Below are 27,484 nucleotides of genomic sequence, written 5' to 3'. Positions count from 1 at the left end.
CAAACAATTTACAGTCACGAGGAACTGCCCGGAATTTGGATGGTCATTAGTACCAGAATATTGCCTAATTATCCCGAAAATATTCTCTAGTTTGTCCTGGCTGAGTCGGGCTGTTAACATGTACCTAAAACCGAGAGACTTTGTCAAGTAGGTAAGAAGGGAAAGCGTGCTACATAGAGTAACACGCAAACCTTCTGCGGTGCTTTTACTAACGAACCCACCACCGGCTGTCTTTGCTGCTGCTTCCCAGTGATCCATAAATAAAAGGAATGCCTCGAGCTCAGCAACTTTCTCTGATGATGGTCTGAGCCGATCTCGCGGGCACCTGGACGTCATCACAGCTATTAGTCGACTCATTCGCTTCACAAGCTCCACTGTGGGCATTAGTTTCGAACGAGAAATCTCGTCAATGTCTGATGTGAACGAAAACATGCCTTCCAAAAACTAATCACTGAACAGTGTGAACGCCAAGTTAACTTTCATTTTCTCAAACGAATTGGGCCGAATGTGCACTCTCGTAATATGTGGCATGGCCTTCAGAGTTAAAGAACTTTTGTCTTTCTGCCATGCTGCCTCAATGTGCTCAACACACGCACGACCGTCTTGAGTGGTGAACCCGGTGCTTACAAATGAGTTGCGAACACATTTCACTAAATGTGGGAAGTCGGAGCAGAAGTGAAGCTTTCTGGAGGGGTCCACAGGGTGGGTAACGTTGCATGTGGTCTTGACTGAGGATGCTGAAATAAGGAAAAAAGAAGTAGTCAGCATCTCTGCTTTTCAAATCCTCACCGTTTCCTCAGCACGAAAAGTGATAGAGGTGACTGAAACTTAATGAGTATACACTGTTCTGGGGAGATATCGCTGATATTGAGATGCATATAATGTTTCATGTATTCCATGCGCATATCAGGCATGTTGAAATTGGCACAATAGAACAAATAGTTCAGCTTCATACCGCCAATTCCAAATGACCTCCACATGCTTCGATTCCAGGTTGCTCCATCACAGGATACAAAGTCGACGAAAAGTCCGGCTTGTTCTGACAGCAGGATGGCCTCTAGAAGAAGCTTCGCCAGCATTTCTGCTTTGATGTTCCCTTTGGATGAAAACACTCCCAATATCTGTGTCCAGTCACCTGCACAAAATCAGTCACATAGTTAGACTCATGTTTATAGGAAGACAGCTGCCTGACCTGCTAAGTTGTTTCACACAAAATTGAGAGGCTTTCTCGCACCTTACACAAGTGAATTCGCTATGCTGACTAAGCACTCTCAATAAACGTGACATCTAATAAGGAGCCGATTTAAATTCTTCATTAACTTGGCAAAGTGAAAGTACTTCTATCAGTCAACATATGTTGGCACACAAAATTGATAATAGCGCTTCCTCACCTTGAAAAGGTTGAAACATCATCACCATCCCGTGGTCTGCTGGAGTCGTCCGATCTTCCTCCAAGGTGAACTTTCCCAGATCAACAAAGCCTTCCACTGTCCCTGTAAATAAGTTAAAAATGAAAAAAACTGATTGCCTCCGCAGTATAAAAACAGGCTCTATACCGGGCAAACATGGTGCACCTTCAGTGATCTGATGCTCGATTGAAGAAATGGTAGCGCTTACCTGCTGTATTGACGTTGAAATGCTCAGCCAACTTCATCTCATCGAAGATGATGCCTCCATGTCTACTAGGGATGTCCATATCTTTTGTCTTGATAGCAAGGGCGTCGAAAACTGTTTTGTTAAATCCAAAGCACTTTTGAAGCTGCGAGTATAGCGCTGGAGACATGTTCTGCTTGGCAATATAAGAACTTTTTGCTTACGAAGCTGCTCGTATAGTTTGGGACTACGCATCCGCAGAAGTACACACTCCAAAATCCATTCCTTCTCATACAACATCCCAGATGTTGATTTTCTTGTAGCTGCCTCGAAGCAGGCCCTGACAGCCATTTGTTGCTTTTCAGGCAAACTTCTAATGCGAGCGTCCAGCACCTCCTCGGCAATTTGTTGATTTGCCTGCCACATCGCTGCTAGTTCGCGTTCTGCATTCAGCAGCTTTTTCTGAGCAGTACGCAAGCTGCGGCGTGTGTTAGCGAGCTTCTTCTGACGTTTGGACATGCCCCCGCTACACCGCTTTCGCGACATTTGGTTTTGCACCAGTTTTCTGAGATATTTGCAGTGTATGCAGGAGTCACCACTCTCACACACATAAGTACACTTGACAGAAAAGTAATTCCCAGCAAACAATACATACTGTCCTTCCTTTTCCGGTCTCATGCCACAGCCTTGACACAATGCAAGTGCATGTGTGCTGTCGAGCACCGACTGCGCTTCTTCCGGCGATGAGACGGTACACTGTGAATGCAGTTTGCCCCTCAAGTATACAAAGCAACTCAATGAGTTCTGTTGGCTGATATTAGCTTTGAACTTAACCAACTTAGGCAGCAAGATGTGGTCCACCTGCTCGCCCTCGAGCTCACACACACCGTATAATGCGGAATCACGTTCACTGCAAAACGTTAACTTGTTCCACGTTTTGTCGGGTAAACGGAGGTTACCGCACACACGTTGAACTTCGGCGTCGGCGTGAACTGCACCAGATGCCTCCACCTCGGGAAGAACATTGGGATCTTGGTGCTCCTGCTGCTGCACGTGTGCTTCGGGCTCTTGCCTGCTGGCCGAGTACGGCTTTCGCCGTTTTTTAGTAGGTCCGTGCTGCTCACATATATTTCTGTCCTTTCTTTTCACGGGCGCTTTTTTGGTGAAGTACTTCGGTGCGTCCGGGAACACCGTAGGTACAGCGTCTTCTGACAAACGCGGACAATCGCGGGGTATCTGAACAACCTCACCGTTTATAACGTGGCGGTATGTCCTTTCAATGAAACTCGCGTCGAAGTGCCGCTCACAAACAACGCTGTCTCTCGTCAGCTCCTTGTCAGCCCGCTTAATATTTCGAGCCCATTGCTCTCGCCTCGAGAGATCCTTCGGGGCTTTAAACACCGAGAGCTTCTCCGAGCACGATCTATACCCGCCTTTACATCCAGGGACGAACCATGTACTTGCACGACTTGACGGCATGGTTTGCAGAACACGTGGGTAAACAAACGACAGCGAACGCGATCCATCCGAACAAGGTGACGGCACAGCACAGAGAGAACGAACGAGCCAAAGCACGCGTGGCGAGCACCTACTACTACACCAGCGCCCCTTGCGGCGGCCAGAATTTTCACTGCGTTCCGCGCATCTCTCTCACACGGCGGGGATACAGCGCCCGTCACACTTCCCCCTCTAGCCACCATAATTACTGGTTCACACATCATGATGCCTCGGCGTGCAACACCATCCGGAGCCTCCTGCCGGACATTTGCAACGACCTGTGTGTGTAGAGTAGAGTGATCGACCTTCCCTCATTTCTCTCAGTGTATAGTGAAGATGCACTTTGCATTGGTAGTATTATGCTGTACCTTCTATTGTTAATTTGTTTTGTTAAGTCGGAGTAAACTTGTTTTCAGTTGGTGGCCGAGGCTGCTCGTTTGGAAACTTTAGACTTGCACGCAATAGCTCTGTTGGAAGATATCTTTACGAACAGTGTCAATAAAGGCGGACACTGCAAACTGGCATATATATATATATATGTATGTATATATATATATATATATATATATATATATATATATATATATATATATATATATATATATATATATATATATATATATATATATATATATATATATATATATATATATTGTACTGAATGCGAATGACAGACGCTCTGCTGTTGTGAAAGAGAAAGCGACAATCGGTGGCTGTGGTTGTCGCTCGCGCTCGCGCTCGCTGGTAACCTGACCTGACTTGCAAGAAGCCTTCCGCGACGCAACGTGTAGACCTGCTTGAAGCAAAACACCCCCATTTGAAGTGGTGGAGGAGCCGGGGTTCCCATCATCCTGGAACTTCGCAATCGGACACTACCATCACCTTTCAACATGACTGCTCCTGGCCCTTCGCAAGCTGCTGCCACCACAACGACAGTCTTCTGTACTGGTGTGCCACGGCAACGCGACCCGCCCGTATTTCACGGCAACGACGAGCACGACGTCGAGGATTGGATCGTTGAGTATGAACTCGTAAGCGCTTCCAACAAATGGGACGACTGCGACAAGCTCACCAACGTGCGCTTTTACCTAGCTGATGTGGCCAGCCTGTGGTTTAAAAACCATGAGGCTGACATCACCAACTGGTCGACCTTTAAGGCAACCATCACAGAGGTCTTCGGTCGTCCCGCCGTGCGCCGGCTTCGCGCGGAACAGCGTTTGCGTAGCCGAGTCCAGCGCCGGGACGAGACGTTTACGAGCTATATCGAAGATGTCTTGTCCCTCTGCAAGCGCGTCGACCCGTCTCTCGCCGAAATGGACAAGATAAAGCACATCATGAAAGGAGTCGACGACGACACGTTTCAGATGCTTGTCGCTCGCAACCCTCAGACTGTCGCCGATGTGGTCCAACTCTGTCAGTCGTACGACGAGTTGCGAAAACAGCGTGTCTCGACGCGCCATGCTGCCGAGGCTACAGCTGAGGTTTCCGCCCTTGTCGATGACGTCGCTGCTGATCACACCGTTTTACTGCCACAGATCAAGCAGTTCATCCGTGAGGAAGTTGCCCGTCAACTTTCCCTTGTCGCCCAAATACCTGAACCAGCGACACCATTGGAACCACGTCTTCGTCAGGTCATTCAGGCGCAAGTCGCGCATGCACTACCACCATCACCGCCTGCCACTACACCGCTGACCTACGCGGCCGTCGCTGCCAGACCACAGGCTCCATCTGTTTCTGGCGCCTACCGGGCCACCGGATCCTTCTACACGACGCCGCCGCCCACACGCACTGTGGTACCCCATCCTACTTCGCCGTCCGGACCTTCTGTCGTCAGCCCATGGCGCACCTTTGATAATCGGCCGATATGTTTCGCGTGCGGTTTTGCGGGGCATATAGCCCGCTACTGTCGACGTCGCAGCTTCCAGTCTCAAGACGGTGTGGCTTCCGCCAATTATCAGGCTGCCCAGCATTCCCAACGACTTTCTTCGGCTGTCGCTGACTCGTTTTCCCCTCGACGCCCTTTCGACTCACGCCGTTCGTCTTCGCCCCGTCGCCGATCCATCTCCCCGATGCTTCGCCGACCTAGCCCCGCACGAGAGGAAAACTGACAGCCGCAGTTCCGGAGGCAAGAACTGCGCTGTCGTCGAACTCTTCAAGACCTCTTCATCCGCCCAACGAAATTGATATAGTAGTCGAAGGTATCGCCGTACGTGCACTTGTCGACACAGGAGCCGTCGTTTCTGTCATTAGTGAGAAATTGTGCCGCAGTTTGAGAAAGGTGACCACGCCGCTTACGAATCTTGCCCTGCGTACAGCGACATCGCATTACATCACGCCTTCGGCTCAGTGCACAGCTCGTGTTGTGATTCAAGATGTTCGGTATGCCGTCAAGTTTGTCGTTCTTCCGCGATCATCCTACGACGTCATTCTAGGATGGGATTTTCTTTCAACCCATCAGGCCCTCGTAGACTGCGCTCGTGCTGAACTGACGTTGTCGAATCCGTGCCCTGACCTCGACGACCGCAGTCCCCCTAAAGTGTTTGCCGCAGCTGACGTCCACATCGCGCCTTTGTCCGCCGTCCTAGTGCCTGTGTTTTCGCCTGCTGCCACTAACTCTACTGTTTTGTTTCAACCATCTGTAACGAGTGCGCGTCACCGAACCTTCGTCCTCCCGTTTGCCGTCATCAAATTTTGCAATGGTTCTGCGGCACTTTACGCATGCAACGTCTCTGCTTGCCCGTCGCTCCTACTACGCGGCGAATGTCTGGGGAGCCTCACTACTTTTGCTGACATTTTCGACGATACAACGCTTGGAGACACGGCATCACTTCTGCCTTGTGCCATCACTTCTGCAACTGACACAGCTGATCCTATCCACGTATTCTGCAAAGCTGTCGATTCCCACCTTACGCCTGTGCAGCAGAAACAGCTTGTCCAACTCCTCCAGCGTTTTCGAGCCTCCTTCGACCACAACCAGCCTTCTTTGGGTCGAACGTCAGCAGTTTTCCACCGTATTGATACCGGTCAACATGCACCATTGCGACAGCGTCCATACCGTGTGTCATCTTCCGAACGTCGTGTCATTGATCAACAGGTAGACGATATGCTCAAGCGTGGAATAATCCAGCCGTCCAGCAGTCCCTGGGCCTCTCCAGTTGTCCTGGTGAAGAAAAAGGACGGATCCATCAGGTTCTGCGTGGACTACCGCCGTCTCAACCGTATCACGCGCAAGGATGTCTATCCTCTGCCGCGCATCGACGATGCCCTAGACTGCCTACAGGGAGCAGAATTCTTCTCTTCCTTAGATCTGCGCTCTGGCTACTGGCAGGTGCCCATGGCCGAGGCCGATCGCGAAAAAAACGGCTTTTGTTACGCCCGACGGCCTTTACGAATTCACAGTCATGCCCTTCGGCCTCTGCAACGCGCCTGCTACTTTCGAGCGTATGATGGACACGATCCTTCGAGGCCTCAAATGGAATATTTGCCTTTGTTATTTAGACGACATTGTCATCTTTTCTACCGATTTCGCGTCCCATTTAACCCGCCTCGAGCAAGTTCTTGCTTGCCTCTCCGCTGCGGGACTGCAACTGAACCTGAAGAAGTGCCACTTCGCCGCTCGGCAGCTTACGATTCTAGGGCATGTGGTTTCGAAGGACGGTATTCTTCCCGACCCCACCAAACTTACAGCTGTTTCCGCGTTCCCAAAACCAACTACCATGAAACAGCTCCGAAGCTTCATCGGCCTTTGTTCCTATTTCCGGCGCTTTGTCCGCAATTTCGCTACCATCATCGCTCCTTTGACCAAGCTCCTCGCTGGCTCTAGTGATCTTTCGGCGTGGTCTCCCCCTTGTGACGACGCTTTCGACGAACCGCGCCGCATCCTCACGTCACCTCCTATTCTGCGACACTTCGACCCATCTGCACCCACTGAGATCCACACAGACGCTAGTGGTGTCGGGCTAGGCGCTATTCTTGCGCAACGGAAAGATGGCTTCCAAGAGTACGTCGTTGCCTACGCAAGCCGAACTCTTACCAAAGCCGAAAGCAACTACTCTGTCACTGAAAAGGAATGCCTTGCCATTATTTGGGCGATTGAGAAATTTCGGCCTTACGTGTACGGACGCCCATTTGACGTCGTGACTGACCACCATGCCCTGTGCTGGTTGTCGTCACTAAAGGATCCAAGTGGTCGCCTCGCCCGATGGGCGTTACGGCTCCAAGAATACGATATCCGCGTGGTGTATCGCTCTGGCCGCAAGCATTCGGACGCAGACGCCCTCTCCCGTTCACCCCTGTCTCCTGACTCTGCCAGCTTCCCACCTACTACCTGTGATACCACCGCCCTCACCATCTCCGACATGCCCTCTGAGCAACGCAAGGACCCTTGGCTTGCTTGCATTCTAGACATTCTGTCTGGTCGGACCCCTTCTCCATCTTCTCGGACATTGCGTCGGCAAGCCGAGCACTTCACCACTCGCGAAGACGTGCTGTACCGCCGAAATTACACACCCGGCGGCCGTAAGTGGTTACTCGTCATTCCGCGTCACCTCCGGTCTGAAATTTGTTCGACGTTCCACGACGACCCACAATGCGGCCACGCAGGTTTCCTTAAAACTTATTCTCGGATCAGGCTTCGGTATTACTGGCGTGGCATGTACCGTTTCATTCGACAGTACGTTCGGGCATGTTCCACATGCCAGAGGCGCAAGACTCCCCCTCAACACGCCGCCGGTGCCTTGTTACCTTTGCCGTGCCCTGCCCGACCGTTCGACCGCGTCGGCCTCGACATCTACGGACCCCTTCCCAGCACTGCAGACGGTAACCGTTGGATAATCGTTGCCGTCGACCACCTCACACGGTACGCCGAAACTTCACCCATTCCTTCGTCGACAGCAAAGGACGTTGCCACTTTTATTCTCCACAATCTCGTCCTTCGTCATGGCGCCCCTCGAGAGTTGCTGAGTGATCGCGGTCGTGTGTTTCTCTCAGACGTGATCACAGCATTGCTGCGTGAGTGCCGCGTCGTCCACCGCACCACAAGCGCCTATCATCCTCAAACCAATGGGATGACGGAACGCTTTAACCGCACTCTCGGCGACATGCTGTCTATGTACATCTCGTCAGACCACTCCAATTGGGATCGCGTACTACCGTTTATTACTTTCGCTTATAATACCGCCATTCAAAGCACTACTGGGTTCTCCCCTTTTTTCCTACTTTACGGACGCGAGCCTTCTTGTACTATGGACACTATTCTTTTGTACCGACCCGATGCCTCAGAGTCCACAACTCTATCCCAAGCAGCTACATATGCTGAAGAATGCCGCCAACTCGCACGCACATTCACAACACAAGACCAGGGGCGCCAGAAGCACCACCACGACGCGTCCACTAGTACTACTACCTACGCTCCTGGCTCGCTCGTTTGGCTGCGTGTGCCGTGTACTACTACTGGCCTTTCCTCCAAGCTGGTCCCCAAGTTCCACGGTCCATATCGTGTACTTCAGCAGACTTCGCCGGTGAACTACCTCATCGAGCCACTGGAACCATCTTCTGACCATCGCCGCCGTGGCCAGGAAATCGTTCACGTGTCCAGACTCAAACAGTGCTATGATCCTCCTGTGTTTTCTGGCCCCTAGGTCGCCAGGATGGCTCCTTATTGCGCGGGGAATAATTGTACTGAATGCGAATGACAGACGCTCTGCTGTTGTGAAAGAGAAAGACGACAATCGGTGGCTGTGGTTGTCGCTCGCGCTCGCGCTCGCTGGTAACCTGACCTGACTTGCAAGAAGCCTTCCGCGACGCAACGTGTAGACCTGCTTGAAGCAAAACACCCCCATTTGAATATATATATATATATATATATATATATATATATATACATACCAGAACGACAAAGGGCTTCTATCTCCGGTGAAATAATCACAGAAACGTGAAACACACGCGCGTGCGAAGCAATTTTTTATTTACGTGGAAAAATGGTATACGTGAGATTTTCTCTATCGCAAATAATGCAATGGCGGTTTCTGCAAACGCTCTCGAACTTTACAAATCCCATTCCTTGCCGAAAGTCAATATTTAGCAATTCAGTTAAATAATCCTAATTAACAAATTAGTTAATTAGAAAATACCAAATTGCCTGTAGTGCGCAAGTTGGCTGTCAGCAATTTGGAACTGATTTCCCTCGCCTGCCTCTAGTATTGTATTTTTTAACACTTGGCCAGTGATAGCTGGGACACCATATATATATATATATATATATATATATATATATATATATATATATATATATATTTGTTTGTTTAAATGCTACCCCAACTTCCCCCGAAACCTGTTTTTCCAAACAGCATGAAGGTGCAGAATTCTTATGGAGCGGCCGCAAGCATACAAACTAGACGCCTAATAATCGAGAAGTAGGGTGATAAGCACAGGCTAAAATGTTTCTGTAATAATCAATAATATTGTTTTATAAACCTAGGAAGTTATTCGGGATAGGTCCTTTTGACAATATCTTCTGGGATGCTGAAATTTGCTCATTTTAGTGAAAAAATGGTTTTGAAAGGTTCAGCAGAAATAGGGGTTTTGATTCAAAAAAAGATGGAAAGGTTTAGCGCGTTTCCACTTTGTTCGCGAAACGGACGTCTATTCTTATCATGGAGTGGCTGGCTGACACCACAGTACATGGCATCTGCTTCTTGATATTGAGCGCTCATCCCGTCTTATTTTTGTGGTCCGTTTACATTGCGGCGCTCTGTCATACTTTCTTCTTAATTGTAGTATTGACGATGCTGTAAAAACCTGGATGTTTTCATGGACGTGCACTCTGTATGGGATTTAATGAGTATCTGCGGCTGCAGTGGCATCAATTTTCGTGCCTTTGGCATGATTTACAGTTCTCGTGCGTTACTTTTTCTTTTGCTAAACTATGCGGAAAACAATCAGCCGAGCCCTCGCGTCGTTAATGAATCTCATCGATGGTCCTTCGTGAATGGTGAACAGTTGTTCCCGGCGACTACGTTTGCTTCATTTGTTGTGCATCCTTTTGCAGCGCTCTGGACTTCATTTCGACACGCTGGCCTCAAAACTTGAGTGCTGTTGATTTCACGAGACGCGTCTTGTTCTATTTTGTTCTTCGTGGCTTTGTCTACCTGGGTTTCTTGCATTTCTTTCTCAACTGCTGGGTCATCATCCAAAAACTGCAGCGTATCGTGAATAAAGTAAATACAAAAAAACTGAAATGTTTCCTTGAATTTCACCTGCTAGAGCTCTGTTGAAAAAAAACAGTATTTCTGCAGGGTTTGCATGAGAATTCGTTCATGTAACCAACGCGTGAGACGAACAGCATGGAGTAAAAAAACAGTAACAGCGAAGCAAAAATACTTTCGACGCATCTCACTAAAATTCCGTCCAGACGGAGTAAAGGAATTAGTAAAATATTCTGGAGGTGCCACGAAAAACTCCGGATAGCAGGAGTGAACCAACAGCGAAAAATACCCCAAAGATGCCACGCAGTCACTGCGGCCAGCCGGAGTGAAAGAACAGCGCAAATACTCCGAAGATGCCATGCAAGGACTCTGGCCAGCCGGAGTGAACGAAAAGCAGAAATACTCCGAAGATGCCACCCAAGAACTCCGGCCCACCGGAGTGACAGAACAGCGAATATACTGCGAAGATGCCAAGCAAGAACTCCGCCAACCGGAGTGAAAAAACAGGAAATATACTGCGAAGATGCTACGCAAGAACTCCGGCCAGCAGGAGTGAAATATCAGCGAAGATACTCCGAAGATGCCATGCAACAACTCCGGCCCACCGGAGTAAAAGAACAGCGAATATACTCCGAAGATGTCACGCAAGAACTCTGGTGAGCCGGAGTGAATGAACAGCGAGAAATACTCCGAAGATGCCACGCAAGAACTTCGGCGAATCGGAGTGAATGAACAGCGAGAAATACTCCGGAGGCGCCACGCAAGAACGCCCGCCAGCCGGAATGAACGAACAGCGAAAATACTCCGAAGATAGATAGATAGATAGATAGATAGATAGATAGATAGATAGATAGATAGATAGATAGATAGATAGATAGATAGATAGATAGATAGATAGATAGATAGATAGATAGATAGATAGATAGATAGATAGATAGATAGATAGATAGATAGATAGATAGAAACGACCAAAGTGCCTGAGGTTCGCTAAGAAATGCATCGCATTTAAAACTCCGGTCTCAATTTTGATGATAATTTTTTATCGAAGAGGGCTTATGTCAGTGAAAACACTATTTTAATAGATGTCCTCATTTACTTTAGTCATGAGATATAACGGGCCAAAATGACCCTTGCTGTATGTAGTTAGGCCATAAAATCATAGGAGATAAAAAGAAACAAACACGAAAAGGAGGTAGAAAAGAAGAGAGAGTTAGAAAGAGGAAGCGATAAATAGAGATAGAGAGAAAGGAAAAAAGAAAGCGCGAGAAAGGAATAGAAACGGACACAATAAAGAAGCAGAGGAAGAGAGTGGAAGAGAAAGAAACAGCGACAAAGAAATAGAGCGAAAAGAATCAAGTAAGAAAGAACAGACACAAAAGAAGTTACGAGAAACGGAGAGAGAGAGAAAAGACAAACAAGCAAGGTCACCCAGCACCGCTCTTCTTTCAGGCTTGGCACCACTAGTGCGAACCTGCCTTTCTTTTTTAGATGTGAAGCATCTTATGGCGGAGTTCGAACCGGTGGTGGTGGTGGTGGTGGTGTGCGGCGTCACCACCCTTACTGCGCATGCGCAAACCCTCTCCACTTCCCCTCTCCCTTTCCCCCTCTCCCCATCCCCTCTCCACATCACATCTCCCCTTCCCTCTCCCCCTTCCCTCCCCCTTCTCTACCCCTCCCCTCTCGGCTTCCCCTCTCCCGTCCCCCTTCCCCCTCACCCCTCTCCCTCTCCACATCACCTCTCCCCTTTCCTTTCGCCCTCCCCCTCTCCACTTCCCCTCTATCCTTTTCCCCTCACCACTCCACCTCCAGAACGCGGGCTCTACATGCCGAAACACTGCTTCGCATCGCCTCATGGTCCCCTTTAGCGGGAAATGGTGTGATTTTTTTTTAGGCAATGTTCTTTTTTTCGCGAAACTAAGATTGCTGTTGTTGCCATTCGGGTATCAAAATACATCTTTGCAGGTGGGGCATGGCCCATACGCGAAATTTATTTTCGAAAGAATGTCCACTGGTGCACGACCTCTGCACGCGGAATGCCTGCGAGCCTGTGTCAGGCACTTCTGATCAACCTATCCCACTAGGCGTCACCTCCAGGCGCACGCGCATGCTCATCGGGGATTCGCGGAACCCGTCCTTTCCGGTATTGCCGCGGGGGTGGTACGCCGGTTTCGGCAGACGCAGCAGGCCATCGGAAGCGCCGATCGGAAGCGCCGTCGGAAGCACGGCCCGCCGGCAGCGCCGATCACTACCACAGAAGCCAGCTGCCGCTTAAGCCCATCGCCATGCCCGTCGTGAGGGTGTGGTTCTTGAATCTGGCAACGGCCACTTCGGCGGTGTTGAGTGCTTGAGGAACACGTATGCCGAGCAGGCGGAGAAATAGGCGTGCGAGATGATGACAGTTATTTTCTTCAAGATCGTACGGCGTCGGCTTGGCGACACGCGGGTTCCTTAGCGCCTCTTGTATCTTGTCTTCGGTCAGGTTCTGCTGTTTGTCTAGATCAATCTGGAAATTAAGGGGGGACGTGGCTTTCGATACCAACTTTCTTATTTCTTCATGGATTTTGATGAAAATTGGCACACTTATTTGAAATGTTGTTTTAAGGCTACTGTAGAAATTTCATGAATATATCTTTACAACTTTTTGATTTACAATATATTTCACCTTCTGCTCTTGTTCCGAGTCTGACTCGCTTAAAAAATGCGATAGGAAACTCGTTCAAAGTGCTATGCATTCTAAGATGTCTGATTGCGGGCGTGACATTCTTAGATTTTTTTATTTGCAACAAAATTTTTTTTAGTTTTCCTTTTTCATGAGGTGACTGCGCAACAGGCATCGAGGCTTTGTGCAACTCGTCAAATAGCTAATTATCAAAACGCCATACTGAAAAAGCAAGAATGTCACGCCCTGAACTGTGCTTCGAGGAATATAGAACAAAAAACGGAACTGAAATAGACCCAGCGGTCAGTGAGAAATCAGCGGAACAAGCGAAGCAGGAAGCAAGAAAAGTCGTTTTGAGAAAACGGCTTTTAAAGTTGTACCAACGATATTACTTCATCAAAAGGCACTGGGGTCGTAATCTTTTGAGTCCTTCGTAATGTGCACTTTCTTGAGTGCCCTGTCTTTAGTTTGAGGTGCCTTGCTTCTCTAAAACACAAGAAGATTGCGATCTTAAGGTGTTTTATAATGTTGGACCTCCTGCACATGTGGCCTTTCATCGGTTGTGCCTTTGTTTTCTTTCTTTTTTCTTAAAATCCTTTTCTGATATACAAAGAACATGTAGCATGAATTTTAAACGAAGTTATGAAGTGGTGTAATAGACATGACAAAAAACAAGATATTGTAATTCAAGTAGGTCATGTACTATGATGATTTGCCAGCTTTCTTGTATTCATGCTCTCATTAACATAATTAACAGTCTTGATTGCAATTGATCATTGAATCATTTTTATAGGATACTAAAAGCGGCTCTCATCATGGCAACCTATCACTTCCTCCTAAATAACAGGCAGTTATGGCCAAGACATTGGTGGAATAGGAATTCCTTAGCAGTTTATTCAAGACGCGAACTGGGCAGATATGAATTCATCTCCCTGTTTCACTCGTCAAGCTAATTTGTAAACCTCGCCTGCGATGCGCTTCATCATTCACCCGGTCGCGGACACGGTTTTCTGCAAGGCTTTTATTTTTTTCAGATGATTCATGAGCGCTACGGCGATACCACGCACGGCTCCAAGCGCGCCTAAATTGCATCAACAGTGCTTTATTTCACCTCTAAGTGCTCGGCCGCATAGTCCGGGAAGACAGCACGCGATGTGCTGGGTGGCGGCATTCGGTGACGATGCGCAATATGCCTAGGTGCGGCGACGAAAAATAGGCGCGCAACGTGTTTGGCCTCGCATTGCGGGACGCCGACGCGCGCCCGCTGCGCGACGAGCTTGGCCGTGGGGTCCGCTGCCGATGCGTAAAATGACCATCCGCTGTACCGAGAAGCCGGCGGGGGAAGCGCTTCGTTCCTTGCGAAGAAGCACACTGCCGCGAGTCCGCTAACGCGTTGCTCTTGCCCGCAAAGTTCGAGGTTCGTCTCGCGTGCTGACGCCGTGAGCGGAGTTAGGCCTAGTGACGACTCCGAGCAGTAGACGGGCCGGCCGCGGTGCCCGATGTTTCAAAGTACTTAATGCGTAGTCGCGAGTACAAAGAGTCGTCCTGCGATCATCTTCGTCACGACATCCGAAGTGCGCATAAGCAGAACCTCCAACCACGGATCCGACGAGTCAAGCTAGAGAGTCGGTCCGAGACGCGCGTTTGCGATGTTCGCTACGAGTGCGGCGGCGCCATCATAATCCCACCGAGCTTCCGCTAGTAGCTCCAAACTAAAACGTAGTTCTTGTTCAAAGTTATCGTCGAGCCGTGAACACAGAGCGATTGCGAACACGCAACGAAGTAGGGCGACTTCCGACAGCCGTGAGCTCGAGACGCACGAGCTGCAGACGACGATCTCCCGGAGCGAGCATCGGACCAATGGCGAGGCGCGCTGGGGCAACATGGCGGACGCGGCCAATCGGAGGGCTCGAAACGACCTTCGAACATTTGCTTTTTGTGCGCTTGTTTTCGAAGGGAGGAGCCAGCTGCGGCGGGGAATTTGAAGACGGAGAAATGCGCTTTCCGATGAGCCCAAGATATCGGCGCCCGGTGGCGTCGTTGCGAAGCTATGATTTTTTTGAAAATCAGTGTTTTTTTGCGATTTCCCCAATAATTTTCGCCACCTCGGCAGGCGCAACAATTTTTTTATAGCACTTCTACGCGGTTTTCGGTGAAGATATTTTGGAATCGGATATAAAAAGGGCTACAGAAACTGAAAATGTGATTTTCAAAAAATCGATTTTTTTGCCATTTTTCGCGATACGAAAGCCGCGTCCCCCCTTAAGAGAACGCGTTTATTCAAGAGCGAGCTTTTACTTCGCTACCTAAAGGCAGCGGACTTGTTAGTGGCCGAGTGTAATCGTAAAGCGTGAGAGAATAACAATGTTCTTTCAAACAGAACTTCCTGTGTTTGATGGCTTTTCTGGAAAGTCATCGCACGATGTAGTGCACGTAGCTCTAGCTGAACCATGAACTGGCGTCCTGTGCTATGGCGTGCTTCATAAAATATGTCGTCTCTTTTTCCCGTGACAACTCAGATTTTAATTCTGTAATTTGCAGGCGCATTGCGCATTGCCCAAAGCTGAAATATTTAGCAGCGAGCACTATGTTGGCAAGCGTTCGCTCGTGTAAGCTAAATTATGGTTAATATTGCCTAATTTTCTTAAATAATATATACTTAACTAATTGGTACTGTTGACTAGAGCTCGCCTGTTTCAGGCACCTGTCGCTCGGTGTCGACATATGTGGGCTAGAAGAGGACTAGTGTTTGCTAAATGAATTTCAATGCTGGCCGACGTGGTCTGGTTCAGGCTATCCGCCATTGTAGCAGCAAGGTCTTCATTCAATTTAAACTTCGCAATGCTCACGCATATACCATGAGACGTAACCAAACTGGGATGGTTTTGCCTGAAATTTCTGAGGCTGCGTTTGCCACATTAGCCTAATTATTCGTTTTATTATTCCGGCACGTCCGTCCTGTATAACGCTTAGCCGATCCTGTAGGAGACGTTTCCGAAATGCAAGCCCTCAAAGCATGCCGGCTCTCAGTACAATTTCGTCCGCTTAGTGCTGTGGTGCAAGAACCTGCATTAAAAGGCAGGAGTCGGAAGCTTGTGATGAAAAATTCGTAAACAGGGAGCGCGCTGCAGCCGAAGCTTCGACTAGCGGACTTGTCTTCGTCAAGGCTGCAAAGGCTTGGGGTTGAAAAGCTGCAGCCTTGAAGTAATGTCCGCTTGTCGAAACGTCGGCTCCAGCACACCCCCTGTTTACATATGTTTCATTAAGAGTCTCCATTGCAGCAGTCGAATAAGTACCTTCTATTTTCCATCTTTTCCATCGGACGGCAGATAATTAATACAGAGCAAAGGATAAGCTCATGAAAGTAGACGTGAGCATGATTCTGGCGCATTCGTGTTATTACTGAAATATAAAAAAAACAACTCTGTCCTGGTGTTTTGTTTTTAAAAAATAGATTTTTTATAAAAATCTTATGACAGTAAGCCTCTTGCCGTTTTCGCACATGAACACTATGACGAGGCGGAAAAACTTTGCCGCAGTTGAAATGACACTGTTGCCTGTAATTAACAAGAAATCGTTAATTGACTTTTTAGTTATTGACTTGAGGGCACGTTTTTTTATATATTAGAAAGTTGTAGTGCGTACCAGTTAACGGCATACCTACCTTTTTGCGAACCACAAAAGTTGCTCGTAGTTCTAAATATTCTCCACTGAAGGTCAAGGGCGAAATTGTTAATTGTGGCAAATTGTTAATTGTTAATTTTTGTTAATTAGTGCCAACAGTGTCATTTTAACTGCGGCAAGGTTTTTCCGCCTGGACATGGAGTTCACACGCACGCGCGCACACTCTTCTATATGTGTACTAGGCTTGAGACCCTCAGAGGAAATTTCCTCGCCGCACAAAGCACACCCACACGCGTACACACCGATCCAATACCCCTACAGTGGCGACATCTTGTTCTCGTTGAGGTTTGGGGGCGAAGGGGAAGTTGGAAGAAGCGGTACGTTTGCCATGATCGCAGATGCCATAAAGAAACTGTCTATCTGCGTCATTAATTATACCTAATTCCTTCGCGTGCGGTTTACTGAGTGAATAATTCTTCGATTGACCGACTCGGTGGGTAGGTAGTATGTGCGAAAACGCCAAGAGACTTACTGTCATAGGATTTTTAGATGCGAAGTATCTTAAGGCGGAACTCAATCCGGTGGTGGTGGTGTGCGGCGTGACCACCCTTACTGCGCATGCGCATACCCTCTCTACACAACTCCTCTCCACTCACCCTCTCCACTTTCCCTCTCCCCTTCCCCTCTCAACGTTCCCTCCCTCCCCCTCCCCTTTCCACTCTTCCTCTGAAACGCGGGCTAGACATGCCGAAATTCTCTCCTGCGCAACGCCGCGATGAGCTCGAGCGCATGCGCGTCCCCTCCGCTTCTCTCTCCTCTCCCACGCCGCCCCCCTCTCGTAATATCCGTATTTAGTAAGGGTTAAGGACTTACCGAGGTCCTTATGTGCCCTCGCAGGTAGTCGACGTGGCTGATGCTGTTCACGCAATGCAGCATCTTCTGGTAGGGCACGCCCTCGACGATCTGGACGTCTCCGTTCGGGTAGTAAAAATACAGGGCCCAATGGGTGGCCTGATGTTCCTCAAGATGGCCAGAAGCGCGGCCAAGTACTCCTGCTGCTCTCAGCACAGAACTCTCCAGCGGCGTAAATACGACTTCCACGCGAATGGTCCTGTAAAAATAGTTGAAAGAAAAATACAGTTTCGTTACCACATGTATACAAAAAGTACGCTGAGCCCATGTATACACAGGCACAAAAAATTACTACACTATAATTACACTTGAGAGCACATTTCGGAAGATCCTGATACTTCAGAAATCCTGATACTGCGAAGGAGGCCACTTAATCGAAGGCTACTGATGTAATTGCGTGCATCACCAATTTTTCACTCATGTAGAACTCGGCTTACATCAGTTGACAATTCTGACTCGTGTTATGCTAAAGCTACATGCACAAGGCAGAGTACTTGGACCTCTATTTTTCCTAATGCATAATAATGATTTACCAGTTGTACTTTCCCGAAAATTGGCGTGTTTGCAGATAATTGCGTGCTTTATCAATGTACAACATGTAACACTGATACACCTACTTCACACTGACGTTCAAGTGATATGCACATAGTGTTCCAACTAGTTAATAATGCTATAAATATTTCCACAAATAAGCTCATGTCTTCCGTCCGTAGGCAACGAATTCCGACCACCTATTCCCTGTATATTTACGCTGTTGGTCTCAGCCCTATTTATAAGTACCTCAGTATGAAGCTTAAATTAAACTAGTCGTAAAATAGTCATAATAATCTATTCCTTGCCTCTGCTAACCGTACTGTCGAATTTGTTAAGCATAGCGTAGAAAAGCCCGAATGCATATTAAACGAGTAGTTTACACCACATAATCTGTTCGAAATTATACAAATTACGTAGACGCGTACAAATTATGCGTCTGCTATTAGGAATTCCGAACAAGCCTATATTATCACTAACAATGAAGCCTCGGAAACTTATGCTGCGCGATCCTTTTTTTTTTTTTTTTGAGATTGTGCACGTCACACCAGCTTCACGTCGTTAAAAAATAAAGCGGACGAGAATACTCAGCTCTTGAAATCTCCCGCCTACCCATTCCATTAGTTTTATCACCACACCTCACTTTAAATGATATTTTTTCAGACACCACCAGTTATATCTCCTCCTCCTGCCCATATATAAAATCAATATTATAAACTGCCAGTCTTCCCGTCATGCATTTTATTCCGATAACTTTAGCCTTCTACGTCGTAATTATCCGGATCGCCTACAAGCGCTTAGCTTGCGGTGTCCATTCTTCGCGTAACCTGGATCCAGTTACCGGAAAGAAGCAGTGAGCACTCCACTAATCCGTTGGTTATTATAGCACGGCGTTGATACCACACACCCGCGTAACGTTGAATCCCTTCCTGGAATCAACGCGACTTCCTGACACACATCGGCTAACGGCTGTCCTCTTTATGGAAGGTTTCAAGGTTGCGATAGCAAGAGCACGTGGTGTACCTAAGAAACGTCCGGTCACCTCATTTGTTATTCTGCAACCCGAAGCGTAAAGCGTTGTTTTAAGTTTTGTCAGAGTAGGGAATACTCTTTTTTGCACTTTCACATAAAAGAAAGCCGCTTATAGTTAAGGACTAACTCTTTCAGTGTTGTGTCAGCTTAGAAGAATATTTAATTCAAATATTTTGCTAGACACAGGGAGAAAAGTGTTGAAACTCTACGGGCTACTCGCCAAGGCTTTTGGTCCCCGCCAATTCTGCTAGCCAACGCCAGCGCACGAAACCGGAAGCGGTCCAGGGCCTGTGTTAGTAAACAGAGAAACCGTCAATAGACAAGCTAATGTCGCGAAGCAGAACCCGCGGCGTAGTGGCGTAGCTAGCGGCCACGTTACCTCTCCAGAAATTTTGTCATGGGACACAGAGCACAAAATGACACTCGACCACACTTTACTGTCCCCTCCCGCCCTTTCTGATCAAGGAAGTGCCCCCACCGAAACGAGCTTCTACTTACGGCTGCGTGTTGGGAGCCGCCACTGCTGCCGCCTCTGGAGCCGCTGCTGGATCCGCCATCGCCCATCGAGGACACGCCACTTGACGGGTCGGCCTGTAGGTCAGCTAGTTCAGGGGGGGTAAAAGACTACTTTCAGAGGGGGGGCCCTCACGGTGGTGGGTTTCGTGCTTGGGATTCTCAAGCCCGACGCTCGCTGACCACCACCGGGGCCCGCCCCTCCGCCTGCTGTGGGCCGCGTAGGAAATGGAATGCCGTGCCACATGCCCGAGTATGAAATGCAGTGCCTCGTGCCCCATGATGACGATGATGATGTTGTGCGTGGATTTTGCTGGCGGAAGGCCCAAACCTGGCCAGCTAGCAGCTGGAGGTATAATTATTTTAACCACCAATGATCCAGTTCACGTTGCATCTAGTGCTACCATGCACCACCTGGTGCGATGACTATCCATAACAGTGAAAAAATTCGCGAAACTCTGTTTAAAGGCCCAGTTTTCTGTCGTGCTTTGCGATTACAACAACTTACCATTACAACAAGAGGTATCCTGCCTTAACGTGGATGTAGAAATCGGATAAGATTTACCGGCTTAAAATCTTTCCTTCGAACAAAGGCGTTGGTTATCCCAATCTTTAGGTGAACCTCAGCCCACAGGTCGGCAACTCAATTATGAATCGACTCACTAGACCCACTCAGACTCAATCGAGCCGCGAGTCTAAGTCTGATTGAGTCCGATGAGTAAGATTTTATTGAGTGTGAGTCCGAGTGAGTCCGTGTTGAGGAAAATTCCGGGGATGTGAGTCCGACTGAGCGCCCTAAGCGCAAAATATTTTCTTCAGTGAGTCTGCGTGAGCTCGCAATTGTTTGCCGACCTATGGTTTCTACCTACACAACTTCAGCATTACTATCACGTTATTGGGCTCACGTTTATACTCCCATCGACTCACACATACTTTAAAACACAATGTGAACACGTCAGCTTCATATTTATTTTCAGAGGCATGAGTTACCAAGGGGCGCAGGTGCCGTGCCCCCCATTTCCTGAGAAAGCTTTTTCATTCACTGACAGGTCCACGCACAATGGCGTCCGCCATGATGAATTCATAGCTAGATCTAACAGTATGCGCCCCATCACTGGACAAGCCCCAGTACAGATTACAGCAGGTGCCAACGCTAAACGGAAAGTCTCCCGGCGAAGTGGAACACGCTCGAACACGCAAGAGAGACAGAAAGAAAGAGAATGAGGAAATCAAGACAGGAAATAATAGTTCGGACATAAAAATATAGGATATCGAAACAGACACGAAAAAGTAGAAAAGAAGAGAGAGCAAGGACAGAAAGGAGAGATAGAAAGAAAGGAAGAAAGGAGAAGCACGAGAATAAATAGAAAGAAACAGGCCAATAAAGAAACACAAGAAGCAGAGGGGGAGAGAGAGGGAGAGCAATTGTTCCCACTCGGGTATCAAAATATATCTTCGCAGTTTATTGTTGGAAAATACGTCCAGGCGAACACTTCGGCGGCAGACTGTACAGCACGCGTCCGCTGGACCTACTGTGGTTGCAACCCACTGCTAGTACCGTGTGCCGTCACCCCAGTAGCCAATGACGTCATCGCCAAGTCACGTGGCGAGCACGTCCACCATTACAGTACGTCCGCTTTTTCATGACATAGCCGTGGTAGAGGCTGCGGCAGGGCCATCACAGCGGAAGACGGACCCGCTCGAAGCGTGAAATCTCACACAGAAAGCCGCTCGCCAAAATGCCCATTGCGAAGCCGCTTTGCGATCGTGTGGTCGCTTGTAGTAGCTACGGCTGCTTCCGCGGTCGTAAGGACTGAGGCATGGGCATGCCAAGCAGCCCAAGAACCTCCTGACCAGTGGTGACGAATTTTCTTCCAATCGTACAGGAGGGCTTTGCGACTTGGGGATTCTGAGTGCATCTTTATCCTATAGCTCGGTCAGCTGCGGCTGAGATCCTAGATCAACCTGTAAGTGGAGAGAACGCTTTAATTCAGAGCGAGCTTTTACTTCGCTACATAAAGGCAGCGGACAGCTTGTTAGTGGCCGAGTGTAATCGTAAAGCCGTGAGAGAATAACAAGGTTCTTTCAAACAGAACTTCCTGTGGTCGATGGCTTTTCGGGAAAGTCATCGCACTACGATCTCATCTGAGCGGCGTTTGCCACATTAGCCTAATATTCATTGTAAAATTCCGGCTGGTCAGTACTGTATAATGCGCTTAGCCGATCCTGTAGCCGACGTTTCCGACTCAAGCCCGCAAAGCATGAAGGATCTCAAAACACTTCGTCCGTTTAGTGTGGTCCAAGACCTGCATTAAAGGCAGGAATCACGGGAAGAATATGATGAAAAATTCTTAAACATGGGGCGCGCTACAGCCGAAGCTTCGACTAGCGGACTTGTCTTCGCCAAGGCTGCAAAGCCTTGAAGTTGAAAAGTTGCAGTCTTGAAAGCAATTGCAGCCTTGAAGAAATGTCCGCTTGTCGAACGTCGGCTCCAGCACACGCCCTGTTTACAAATGCTTCATCAGAGAGTCTCCATTGCAGCAGTCGAATAAGTGTCTTCTATTTTCCGTCCGACGGCAGATAATTAATGCAGACGAAAGGATAAGGTCATCAAAGTAGACATGGAGCGTGACTCTGCCGCATTCGTATCATTACTGAAATATAAAAAAACTCTGTCCTTGTGTTTTTTTTTAGAAAATAGATTTTTATAAAAATCTTATGACAGTAAGCCTCTTCCCGTTTTCGCACATGAACACTATGTCGAGGGGGAAAAACTTTGCCGCAGTTAAAATGACGCTGCTGCCACTAATTAACAAAAACTCGTTAATTGACATTTTAATTATTGACTTGAGGGCGCGTTTTTTTTTTTTTAATATCAGAAAGTTTTAGTGCGTACCAATTTACGGCGTACCTATTTCTTTACGAATCACAAAAGTTGCACGTAGTTCGAGATATTCTCCATTGAATGTCAAGGGCGAAATCGAAACTTATCGCGCAAAGCGCGACCGTTCTGCTACATCAGACCGGAAATACGAGTCACAAGGCAGCGGGCAGTGGCGAAATTTGAATGAAGGCGCGCCGCAGTGATCTGTTTTCGTGAAAAGCTTCAAGTCATCTCACTTGCGCCGCGCATCGCCTTATATTCGTGCGTAGTGTTAGGTGCTCATCCGTGTCCTTCGATGTCCGCAAGGAAACCGTGCTATCAATTCTTTGTCTGGTAAGTATAAAATGCCCCCACCTCGCCGAAGGGAATCGTCAGGAAATGCGAATGCATTTCTTGCGCCGAGAGAAGGTACCGTTGCCGTCACAGGCGCCTTCACCGACTTCGCCATCGCCTTGAGAGGCGCCCGCCAGCGACGGTCGAGAGTGGCCGAGCGGACGGGAGAGTGGGGCGCCAGCGTTATCGGCTCTGCTGCTGCTGCTGAAAACATTTATTCTCGGGTTGGCGTTTCACAGCGGCGTCTCGAGCACAGAATTCCGGATGTTTTTGAGAGGCGCCCATCCAGCGAAACGACAGCGAACGGTCGAAAGTGAGGCCCGAGCGGACGGGATCGCCTTGAGAGGCGCCCAGCCAGCGAACGGTCGAGAGTGAGGCGCGAGCGGACGGGGAGTGGGGCGCCAGCGTTATCGGCTCTGCTGCTGCTGAAAACATTTATTCTCGGCGTTGGCGTTTCACAGCGGCGTCTCGAGCACAGAATTCCGGATGTTTTTGAGAGGCCCCATCCAGCGAAACGACAGCGAACGGTCGAGAGTGAGGCCCGAGCGGACGGGAGAGTGGGGCGCCAGCGTTATCGGCTCTGCTGCTGCTGCTGAAAATCATTTATTCTCGGCGTTGGCGTTTCACAGCGGCGTCTCGAGCACACAATTCCGGATGTTCTGAGAGGCGCCCATCCAGCGAAACGACAGCGAACGGTCGAGAGTGAGGCCCTAGCGGACGGGAGAGTGGGCGCCAGCGTTATCGGCTCTGCTGCTGCTGCTGAAAACATTTATTCTCGGCGTTGGCGTTTTCACAGCGGCGTCTCGAGCACAGAATTCCGGATGTTTTGAGAGGCGCCCATCCGCGAAACGACAGCGAACGGTCGAGAGTGAGGCCCGAGCGGACGGGAGAGTGGGGCGCCAGCGTTATCGGCTCTGCTGCTGCTGCTGAAAATCATTTATTCTCGGCGTCGTTGGCGTTTCACAGCGGCGTCTCGAGCACACAATTCCGGATGTTCTTGAGAGGCGCCCATCCCGAAACGACAGCGAACGGTCGAGTGAGGCCCGAGCGGACGGAGAGTGGGGCGCCAGCGTTATCGCTCTGCTGCTGCTGCTGAAAAACATTTATTCTCGGCGTTGGCGTTTCACAGCGGCGTCTCGAGCACAGAATTCCGGATGTTTTTGAGAGGCGCCCATCCAGCGAAACGACAGCGAACGGTCGAGAGTGAGGCCCGAGCGGACGGGAGAGTGGGGCCAGCGTTATCGGCTCTGCTGCTGCTGCTGAAAATCATTTATTCTCGGCGTTGGCGTTTCACAGCGGCGTCTCGAGCACACAATTCCGGATGTTCTTGAGAGGCGCCCATCCAGCGAAACGACAGCGAACGGTCGAGAGTGAGGCCCGAGCGGACGGGAGACTGGGGCGCCAGCGTTATCGGCTCTGCTGCTGCTGCTGAAAAACATTTATTCTCGCGTTGGCGTTTCACAGCGGCGTCCGAGCACAGAATAACGATTTTGAGAGGCGCCCATCCAGCGAAACGACAGCGAACGGTCGAGAGTGAGGCCCGAGCGGACGGGAGAGTGGGGCGCCAGCGTTATCGGATCTGCTGCTGCTGCTGAAAATCATTTATTCTCGGCGTTGGCGTTTCACAGCGGCGTCTCGAGCACACAATTCCGGATGTTCTTGAGAGGCGCCCATCCAGCGAAACGACAGCGAACGGTCGAGAGTGAGGCCCGAGCGTACGGGAGAGTGGGGCGCCAGCGTTCTCGGCTCTGCTGCTGCTGCTGAAAACATTTATTCTCGGCGTTGGCGTTTCACAGCGGCGTCTCGAGCACACAATTCCATTCCGTTCTTGAGGCGCCCATCCAGCGAAACGACAGCGAACGGTCGAGAGTGAGGCCCGAGCGGACGGGAGAGGGCGCCAGCGTTATCGGCTCTGCTGCTGCTGCTGAAAACATTTCTTCTCGGCGTTGGCGTTTCACAGCGGCGTCTCGAGCACACAATTCCGGATGTTCTTGAGAGGCGCCCATCCAGCGAAACGACAGCGAACGGTCGAGAGTGAGGCCCGAGCGTACGGGAGAGTGGGGCGCCAGCGTTCTCGGCTCTGCTGCTGCTGCTGAAAACATTTATTCCTCGGCGTTGGCGTTTCACAGCGGCGTCTCGAGCACACATTCCGGATGTTCTTGAGAGGCGCCCATCCAGCGAACGACAGCGAACGGTCGAGAGTGAGGCCCGAGCGTACGGGAGAGTGGGGCGCCAGCGTTCTCGGCTCTGCTGCTGCTGCTGAAAAACATTTATTCTCGGCGTTGGCGTTTCACAGCGCGTCTCGAGCACACAATTCCGGATGTTCTTGAGAGGCGCCCATCCAGCGAAACGACAGCGAACGGTCGAGAGTGAGGCCCGAGCGGACGAGAGGGGCGCCAGCGTTATCGGCTCTGCTGCTGCTGAAAATCATTTATTCTCGGCGTTGGCGTTTCACAGCGGCGTCTCGAGCACACAATTCCGGATGTTCTTGAGAGGCGCCCATCCAGCGAAACGACAGCGAACGGTCGAGAGTGAGGCCCGAGCGTACGGGAGAGTGGGGCGCCAGCGTTCTCGGCTCTGCTGCTGCTGCTGAAAACATTTATTCTCGGCGTTGGCGTTTCACAGCGGCGTCTCGAGCACACAATTCCGGATGTTCTTGAGAGGCGCCCATCCAGCGAAACGACAGCGAACGGTCGAGAGTGAGGCCCGAGCGGACGGGAGAGGGGCGCCAGCGTTATCGGCTCTGCTGCTGCTGCTGAAAACATTATTCTCGGCGTTGGCGTTTCACAGCGGCGTCTCGAGCACACAATTCCGGATGTTCTTGAGAGGCCCCATCCAGCAAACGACAGCGAACGGTCGAGAGTGAGGCCCGAGCGGACGGGAGAGGGGCGCCAGCGTTATCGGCTCTGCTGCTGCTGCTGAAAAACATTTATTCTCGGCGTTGGCGTTTCACAGCGGCGTCTCGAGCACACAATTCCGGATGTTCTTGAGAGGCGCCCATCCAGCGAAACGACAGCGAACGGTCGAGAGTGAGGCGCGAGCGGACGGGAGAGTGGGGCGCCAGCGTTCTCGGCTCTGCTGCTGCTGCTGAAAAACATTTATTCTCGGCGTTGGCGTTTCACAGCGGCGTCTCGAGCACACAATTCCGGATGTTCTTGAGGGGCGCCCATCCAGCGAAACGACAGCGAACGGTCGAGAGTGAGGCGCGATCGGACGGGAGAGTGGGGCGCAGGGAGGAGAGAGAGCGAACGGCGAGAGAAGGAGCGGCGAAGCACTGCACCTACCCTCTCCTACACTCTCTCGCACCACATGCTCCAGTTGCTAGGGGCGAGGATAAGCGCGCGCGCCCGCAGCTGTTGCTATGGGAGAGGGCGCCGCGGACAACGCCGAATGCCTTACATAGCCCGACTAAGAAATGCATTCGCATTTAAAATTCAGGGGCTGCCACTTCCGCGCTTCTTCTTGCAGACACGCGAAGTAGTTATTCACGCCTCTTTATAGTTTAAGCAAAAACACATAAGCACTACCATCGCACACTAACATTAAGGTGTCTACATGTGCATTTCAGAATGCCTGCCGATTTTTCTGGCCAGATTCTTCGTCACTTCCCTGTCACGTGTCGTCCCGGTGTTCCGCCGCCCTTTGTGCGCTCGGGTCACGATCAGTTTCGATTTCGCCCTTCAAATTCGATTACGAATATCTCGAAACACGTGCAACTTTCGTGATTTCTAAAAGATGGGTTGTGCCGTAAATTGGTACGCACCACAACTTTCTAACATAAACCCTGCCCTCACGTCGATAATTACAAATTTGATTAACGAGTTTTTCTTAATTTGTGGAAGAGTGTCATTTTAACTGCGGCAAAGTTTTTCCGCCTCGACATAGAGTTCATGTGCGAAAACAGCAAGAGGCTTACTGTCGCAGGATTTTTATAAAAAATATCTGTACTGTCTAAAAATCACCCTTTATATAAGCTGTTGTTTACTTTCCGTCAACCTCACATAAATCCGTATTTAGTAAGGGTAAGGACTTACCGAGGTCCTTATCTGCCCTTGCAGGTAGTCTACGTGGCTGATCCGGTTGATGCAATTGCAGCATCTTCTGGAAGGGAACCCCCTCGACGATCTGCCACATCTCCGTTCGGGTGATCCAGATGGCCTGAAGCACGGCCCAACACCCTTGCTGCTCTCAGCACAGCACTCTCCACGGCGTCACACGACTTCCACGCGAATGGTCCTGTAAAAATAGTTGAAAGAAAAATACAGTTTCGTTACCACATGTATACAAAAAGTACACTGAGCCCATGTACACACACGCACAAAAAATTACTACATTGGAATTACACTTGAGAGCACATTTCAGCAAATTCTGATACTTCAGAAATCTTGATACTGCAAAGGCCACTTAATCGAAGGCAACTGGTGTAATCGCATGCATCACCAATTTTTCACTCATCTAGAACTCGGCTTACATCAGTTAACAATTCAAGTTCGCGTTATGATAAATATACATCTTCAGTTCCGCAAGGCTGCATACTTGGACCTCTGTTTTTCCTAATGCATAATAATGATTTACCAGTTGCACGTTGCTGAAAACTGGCCTGTATGCAGATAATTGCGTGTTTTATCAATGCACAACATGTAACACTGATAGCCAACTACTTCACACTGAAGTTGAAGTGATATGCACGTTGTGTTCCAA

General features: G+C 49.4%; 1 protein-coding gene across 1 annotated transcript; it reads right to left on the bottom strand.

Annotated features, from left to right (window-relative positions):
• Window positions 1–444: 444 nt before the first annotated feature.
• On the bottom strand, window positions 445–19,610 carry LOC119403324 (uncharacterized). The gene is made up of 6 exons (XM_049418277.1): window positions 19,552–19,610; window positions 17,452–17,689; window positions 12,545–12,798; window positions 1,392–1,648; window positions 956–1,135; window positions 445–737 (listed from the first exon to the last, which is right to left on the bottom strand). Exons 1-6 carry the CDS (start codon window positions 19,608–19,610, stop codon window positions 445–447), a joined length of 1,281 nt encoding a protein of 426 aa, XP_049274234.1.
• Window positions 19,611–27,484: the final 7,874 nt, after the last annotated feature.

This window comes from Rhipicephalus sanguineus, chromosome 8, assembly GCF_013339695.2.
Source record: "Rhipicephalus sanguineus isolate Rsan-2018 chromosome 8, BIME_Rsan_1.4, whole genome shotgun sequence".
NCBI classification, from domain to species: domain Eukaryota; kingdom Metazoa; phylum Arthropoda; class Arachnida; order Ixodida; family Ixodidae; genus Rhipicephalus; species Rhipicephalus sanguineus.
The sequence above is the reverse complement of the archived record's forward strand: the minus strand, read 5'-3'. Positions and strand labels throughout refer to the sequence as shown.

Bases quoted from the DNA above. Each gene is read 5' to 3' on its own strand.
- LOC119403324 (XM_049418277.1), bottom strand. From the start codon at position 19,610: ATGGCGGATCCAGCAGCGGCTCCAGAGGCGGCAGCAGTGGCGGCTCCC. The intron at 1,649-12,544 runs GTAGTGATCGGC...GATGAGATGAAG, and splicing joins AGCGGCAGCTGGCTTCTGTG to TTGGCTGAGCATTTCAACGT. The intron at 738-955 runs GTATGAAGCTGA...TCCTTATTTCAG, and splicing joins GAGGTCATTTGGAATTGGCG to CATCCTCAGTCAAGACCACA.